At 42.1% G+C, this 7,643-nt stretch overlaps 1 protein-coding gene across 4 annotated transcripts in view; it reads left to right on the top strand.

The window, feature by feature from the left end:
- The first annotated feature begins 4,630 nt into the window (after window positions 1-4,630).
- LOC145395050 (uncharacterized) overlaps window positions 4,631-7,643 on the top strand; it is a 1,083,039-nt gene continuing 1,080,026 nt past the window's right edge. For all 4 annotated transcript variants that reach the window (XM_080268801.1, XM_080268802.1, XM_080268803.1 and 1 more), the window contains exon 1: window positions 4,631-4,654. In XM_080268801.1, the coding sequence (XP_080124927.1) occupies window positions 4,631-4,654 (24 nt within the window). The remainder of the gene's footprint in view (window positions 4,655-7,643) is intronic.

The raw sequence follows: 7,643 nt of genomic DNA, 5'->3' as shown, positions 1-7,643 counted from the left end.
CGTGAAAGGGAAAATAAAAAGAGTTGAAAATGGGCCAGAATGAATACCTACGAATCGCCGTATCGCCAATACACGTGCATTATTGATAAGCCGACGTGCATGCAAGTTGCCAGATGGTGAAATAACAACGCCCAAACTTCCCTCTCCACGACCCCTTCACTGTGCATGCAAAACTAGCTTCATTTAACCCCATCAATTAGCGAACTTTTTATTTATTTTTTCATTAATTCTTGCTACCTTCGAACTGTTTTTTTCAGCTTGGAGAATTTTGGAACGGATGAATAACATAATTTGGTGGTCGCCTGATTAAAAGGAAAAATACGTCATCGGACTGATGTGGCTAGGTGGGCATTTAATGTCAAGGGGAATTTTCGGGCATTTTTCTCACTACACCCTCCTCCCCCCCCCCCTTTTTTTTCTGTACTTGCGTGTTAGTGTAAATATTGATCTTAACGTGAAAATAATCAATAGTGAGGGTGGAGTACACGAAAGGGGGGGAGTAGAAAGGAGGGGGAAGAATAGAGTTGGTGGAGGGGGAAAATGGTGGAGAATCTATCATCATCATCATCATATTCACCTACATAAGGGGTTTAGCAAGATCCTGAAACAAGGAAAGATTGAGAAAGTGAGTGTAAATTAGGTTAGAGGAGGAAAGATTGATGGAAAGAAACTTGGAGTATTTGTGGGATAGGTGGTATGTGAAATGCTGGGAAAGGTTAGTAGGTGATATTATGAAGGGGAAATGCGAGAGGCTGTAAATGGAAATTTTGGAAGATAAGAAAGACTATCAGGGAGGTTTGAGTGCTGTCCCGGTGTGTGTGGTGATGACGACTGCAAGCTTATTTATTTTCTGCAGCTAGTGGGTGAAAATACACAGGTCTTTCTTTAATGACACTATCCTAACAAAAGGGGGATCAACAAGATGATTTTACCGGCTGCTGAAAGCCTTCACTTTCCTGTGGTTGTTAAGAGAGGCATAATGTTTCGTTGCCTATAGATAATTCACTTTGATATGATGAGCCAGGGAGAAATATGACGGACATACTCCGAGTGTTAACAGGATGCAATAGAATAGGAGACGAACTTTTGTCCCTGACTGTACCAAGCCATGGTGAGAGCAGTGAGGATGACAGAGAGGAGGGAGGAAGGGAGAAAATCATGAGCAAACGAAAAGTGAAGGGGTAGGGAGAGGGAGGGCAGTATAGGGGAAGGGTATTAATTTGGAGGGAAGGCATTAGAGGAGGGCTGGATCAGAGGGGTGGTGGAGGGAGATACACACGCGTCTGACGTGCTACTGCTAACACGTGTTCAGTGGCAACGCGCGTGCGGTTTGGGACAGGTGTAGCGCAGTGTTGATGGTGACAGCGATATGGTGATTGTAAGCACTTTGATGATGATAGTGATAATGTATTAGACTGTCGGTATAGCTACGTCCAGGAAAAAGTTGTACTGACAGAAATTGCGAAAGGTCTGTGATAGTTGTGAAGACCATTCCATCATGTATGTACCGTACTCCACACCAGAAAGTAGCGGGTACTTGATGGTAGTAGTGATAAAATACGAAGCATCAGAAAAGACAGTATTGCATAAAACTAGTGATTGTGTTACGGTATGGTAAAGTGATGGATATGAGATAGTGACGTTAGTGACTGCCTAGAAACATGAATAATAAACCGTATTCAGGGGAAGTTATCGATTGTACATTAATGACACAGGTGATAGCCAGACAGCAGCAGCATAAATTTGATACGTTGTGCTGATTTTGTCGCATTAAAAAAAAAAAAAAAAAAAAAAAAAAAAAAAAGATACCGGTATTGCGATTGTTCCGTCTGACTCCGTGGGAGCATGAGCAACGCGTAAACACGAGTAGGCTGCATTATTCATGAGGACACCGCGACGTCAGAGCGGCCTCAGAATTATGTCAGACCTTTTAACCTTTTCACTAAGCGAGGTCACCCATAGGCTGGATACAATCGTATGGCGTTTTAAGAATTATATGAGAATCTCGTCAGCGTAATGAGAGGGTTAAGCACTGTGATGGTGCTTTGTTGCAGGCTGGTGTTGATACAGTGTGCCAGTAATGTACACACTGCAAGTAACCGAGGGGTGTATTCTTGTTGCACAGGATTTTTTTTTTTTTTTTTTTCACGTCTTCTTCAGCGGTTTATTTGGCATGTTACACCTTAACCGCTTCAGTCCAGTGACGCATTTTTCATTTTATTTTACATCAGTTTTGTTCAGTTTTGATTTCCATACTGAAGGGGTTGCCAACAGTACAGACTTCAGTAAACCGTTCAGTGTGAGATGTTTCCTACCGGTTACTTAAATTAAAAATCTGCAGGCTGAAAGAATTTACTGTAAGGAACACGTTACTGTGCTTAAGGAGTTAGAAATTTGTGCATACTACTGGAGTAAATTAGGCTGATTTAAAAAGTGTAAAACGTATTATAACGGTACAATGAAATATCTGAACTGTTGCATGCAAATTATTTCGCTAAGAAAAAATGCTGCAAAGTTCCCTGTCTCCGAGTTTTTTTTTTTTTTCTTTTTTTACGAAAGTAATGATGGAGATTATGAGACAGCGAGAAGCATGACGGTGTATCGATGACAGTGATGAATATACTATAAATGTGATAGAGTACCGGATGGCAACCACAAAAATTGCAGTATATTGCACTTTCCTCGAACAGCCATTGATACAAGAACTAATACAGGTACGACTATTAATTCAGCACCACGCTGTAACTTTAACCATACTGATGCAACAACTACAGTGAACTACCACCTGCACCAGCCCTGCCATTCCCACCACAGTATTTACAACTGCCACAACCCCTGCAACTCTAACTCCGGCTGATGTTCCATTTCAACTGTTTTAATAACTACCGCTACTACTGTAACTCGGTACTGCCCGCATTACACTTCCACCGTTACAGCACTGCCACTTCGCCTACCGCTGTAACCTCCTTTATTCACCACAACCGCAGTATTCAGAGTAACAGCAACCACCATTCCCTCTTCAACCATCACAGAGTTTTACGTACAACCACTTCCTTAACAAATACCACTGCCATTAGTAGCGGATAGTTTACCACCACCATCGTAGCCACAGATAAAAAAGCTACCGCTGTATCTACCACTACCACCAAAGCAACAACCACTACCACCACAAACTGCAACTGCACGTACCACCACCGTCGCAAGGATTAAACTACCATTATATCTACCACCACTAACTACTACTGCCATCACTGACATAAATTACCCCCACAACACCTACCATCGCCATCCCCACCACTACCACAACCACCGTCTCCACCACATCGTTCACATCGATTATAACCATCCACACAATACCTACCACTCCTAGCTCAGTACTATCATCACACAACCCCACCATTACTACACCCTGCTCCCCACCCACCACTACATCCCCCATCATCACCGGTCACCACGACAGCCATCATCCCTCCACACCACCACTGCCACAACGTTCGCCACCACCACCATCCCCTCTACTCATTACAACCCGCAACACATCAGTAATACCTCTTTCCACCCCAGCTACCACAACCACCCCACCACACCTGCCATCCATACAGCTTCATCCCCAACCTTCACTGCAACCCCACCCGTACCACACCGCCTCTTTGCGGCGTCTAGACAGAACGTTCAATATCGAAAGTTGTGAGGTATGTGAGGGGGCGTAGGAGTGATGTAGCATTACAGGAACACACACACGGACCACTAACACAGATAGTAAGCGCCAGCAGGAGGAGCGGAATAGACATACGGAGCAGTAGCGCAGATAGTAAGCTGGAACTTGATATCAGACACACGGAGCAGTATTGCAGATAGTAAATACTCTCAGGAGTGAAAGAAGTATAATCAGTGGTACAGACAGTGAGCGGTACAAGGAGTACTTTAAGTTTGTGGAGTAGATTAATGAAGCCCTTACAGGCTAGAAGATGTGGAGTAGTAGTTAGTACAGATGGTATGCGGAAGTAGAATCGTTGACTGTTGATACAGAGCTCACTGGAACAATACCGTACTTTAAGTTGTAGAAACTGACGAGATGAAATATGAGCACAATGTAAATTCGCAGATATGGGTAAAGAATCGGCACCAGTGAAGAGCGGCATAGCGTAAAAATGTGTATGAAGTGAACAGTGACGAGTAACAAAACCATTACTGTAACAGATAACAGTTGATAATAACTAATAATTTCAGGCAACGTGAGCGAAAAGAGATAGACCGGAAAAGAAAGAAAGAAAAAAAGTGACGACTACTTGACACTAGTATATTAACAAGAACAAATATATAGTATAACATGGTAACAAGAAAGCCAAGAGTGAAATAACGGAAAAATAACAGCAGAAAGACCTTTTGTAAAGCAACATATACCAGTCAGTGAAGTACAAGAACAACAGATCAAATGATAAGGATAGTGGCACAATAAAAGGAACGAACATACGAATAATGGATCAAGAAAATCAAGGAACTTGGAAAGAAACATTATTAGCAAGGGACACGAGAAAGAGACAGTAACCACAAATAAATGGAGAGAACGCTAAAAAGCACAGGAACAAAAACAACTTTCAGATAGACAGCAGTTGTAGCAAGAGGACAAATGAACAACGACACGACAAATCATGTGAGTTACCGCTGCGTTTAACTCCGTTTTCTCTTATTTTCATGTGTACCATAGGTATTCTGCCCTTTCTCTGTCTCGTGTAGCTACTGTAACTTTCTTCATTAGCCTACCTTCTCTTCCTTTTTTTTTCTGCTTCATCCTTACAATGACTTTCCCCATTCCTTTCCTCATATTCATATTATATATTAAATTCGGTGTTACTAAATCTGATATAACTTATATTTACGTTTTCTTTTTCCCAGTATCACTACTGCATGTCACGTTATCTCAGTAATTCTCTTTAATAACAGCCATTGGATTCTCCAAGTTATTTTTCTTTCTAACTCTCATTCCACATGCTATATGTCTTTTTTGTTCTGTATTGCACTAACCTTCACCATTTTGTCTTTATTCACCATTTTCATTCAGCCTAATACGTTATTTTCATCACTGGTTTACATTGTCACCTTTTATCAGTATTTTTAAAAACTGTTCTTTCCATTATCTCAATGTTTAATCTTTCCTCATTGCATTCCATATGCCACATTTGTAGTTTCATTATTCTATTCTACCATTCCCATTTTCCCTTTTCGTTCTGTATTTCGTGTCACGTAATCTCCATTTTTCTTGTGTATTTGCCAGTACTAAGCTGTTCGCGTGTTTTCTGTTCTCATTTTAATTTTCCACCAAAGTTTTGTCAACATTTCTTCTTCCTTTGCATTTCTAGTGTTGGTCTGTTACCTTTTCTCATTGATTTCACCGTCATTTACAAATCTTTTCTTGTTATCCTTTCCAGTTCTTCAGTTTTGCTGCACTCTCTTTGTCATTATTCACCAATATTCTTTGCTCCTTAAATATTCTGTTTCCTCATTTCATTCTTTCGTTCTTATTTCCATTTCTCGTTTCATGTTTCCAAAAAAAAAATTTGTTCACCTAATTAAATCGTCCTTGTTTTTAATTTTCATTTTTTCTGTAGACTTCTATTTCATATTCTCCGTTCTTTTCCTTACATCCTCATTATGATTGAAGCTATATTTTTCTTTACATTTCTCTCTTTGCTCTCTGAATTCACCCTTCATCATGAGCTTCTTTTGTCAGTGTAATTTCACATTGACGTTTTCTCCATGTTTTGTCTTTGCCCTCTCCATTTCCCCACTTCCATTTTCCTAGCAACGCCTGTCATGTTGTAATTTCCTCTTTAGTTACCGGTTTCTTTTTACCGAACAGTATCAGCAATCTTCTGTTCACATTTGCATTCCATATTTAAACCCTTTAGGCTGGTCATATGATTTTTTCTTTTTAATCTATCCTTACTACCACAAAACAACTTACTCAGCTTGGAAACACATCTTGTATTGATGGGCTGATGAAGGCGTTGTCCGATCCCCTTAGTTGACCAAGACTCTTTCAATATGAGTAGAATTACTTCGTATATGGTGTACCACATTGTCATCGTAGCAAATTTATCTTTACAGTTCCATTCTCTCTCTCTCTCTCTCTCTCTCTCTCTCTCTCTCTCTCTCTCTCTCTCTCTCTCTCTTCTTCATCCACACTGATTCCTGTTTTTATTTTATTTTTTTCAGTGCACGTTCTCCCCATAATTCATGTCCGGCCACTCCTTGCCGTGAAATATTAATTGTATTCCAAGCACCATTATATCACCGGCTCTGCTAAATCTCTCCTGTGGCACAGGAAGATAGATGAAATGTTAAGTATGAATATATTAGGCTTACAGGTGTGACAGGAGTAATGGCGCCCACACACGCCTTAGGGTAGTTTGTTTGGTATAGAGGGGGAAGGGATGGTTTGTTGCTGATTTTTGGGGTGATGTGTTAAAAATTTAAGGCTTTTTTATTGTAATGGTGGCAGACTCTCTCTCTCTCTCTCTCTCTCTCTTTCTCTCTCTCTCTCTCTCTCTCGTTATGCATGCTCTTCGTTTTGCATTTTTTCCAGTCCCACTTTCTGCTTCCCTCTCCTTTTTGTTCTTCCACTTGCTGTCCATGCTCCTTTATTCCCCATCCTTCATACACTTAGTCCATTCTCTCATCCCATTCTTTCTTTCCATTGCTTCTCTTTCCCTCCTTTTCTTCTCAATCTTTCTGTTTCCCTCTGCACTTTTCCGAGTCTCTTTTCCTGCAACCTTCTTCCTCTTTCTCTTCCTGTCCTCCCTTCTTTCCCACCCATTTTGTACTCCTTTCCTCCTCCCTCCTACCTGCTTCTCATGTTTATATCCCTGTACCCCTCCCTGCCTCCCTCCATCTGTCCCTCTTTCCCTCCCCTCCGTTTCTCTTTTTCTCCCTCCCCTTTTTGTACCCTTTCTCCCCCTCCCTCCCGCGGACCCGCACTCTTGCCTCCTCCCTGTGTTTCCACACTTGCTTCCTTCTTCCTTTTTTGTACCCCTTTTCCCTTCCCTCTCTGTCTCCCTCCACTCTTCCTCCCTCCTTCCTCTCTCTTCCTCTCCTTCCGCACTGTTCCTCTCTCCTTCTGCACTCTTCCTATTCTTCCTCACACTTTCGGGTTCCGCACATTCTCCCTCCATCCTCGAACTCTCCTGCTGCACTCTTCCTCTCTCCTTTTGTAGTTTTCCGTACCCTCCTTTTTTGTATTTCTTCCTCTCCTTCCTGCGTTCTTCCTTCCTGTCTCCCTCTACTCACTTCCTTCTCCCGCAGTTCCCTCCCTCTACTCACTTCCTTCTCCCGCAGTTCCCTCCCTCCTTCCCTCTCATTTATTTCCCTTTCTCCTTCCCCTCTCTATGTGTCCTTTTCCCCCCATCACCACCCTTCTCACTGTTCATTTTTTGTAGCCTTTCCTCCCACACCCATCCCGCACTTTCTTCCCTCTGCACTTCCCTTTCTTTTCTCCTCTCCCTCCGTCCGTCCCACTCTTTCTACCTCCCTTCGTCTCTCCCTTTTTCCTCCTTTCCCCCCCTCCCTGCCATTCATTGCTCGGTTACATTGTTACCACCTCGGGTAACCTAATAATCGATGGATGGTAATATGGTGGTGGTGGT

The sequence above is a fragment of the Coenobita brevimanus genome, chromosome 29, assembly GCF_032717465.1.
Source record: "Coenobita brevimanus isolate Jiangsu-jjx chromosome 29, ASM3271746v2, whole genome shotgun sequence".
Taxonomy (NCBI): domain Eukaryota; kingdom Metazoa; phylum Arthropoda; class Malacostraca; order Decapoda; family Coenobitidae; genus Coenobita; species Coenobita brevimanus.
The sequence above is the reverse complement of the archived record's forward strand: the minus strand, read 5'-3'. Positions and strand labels throughout refer to the sequence as shown.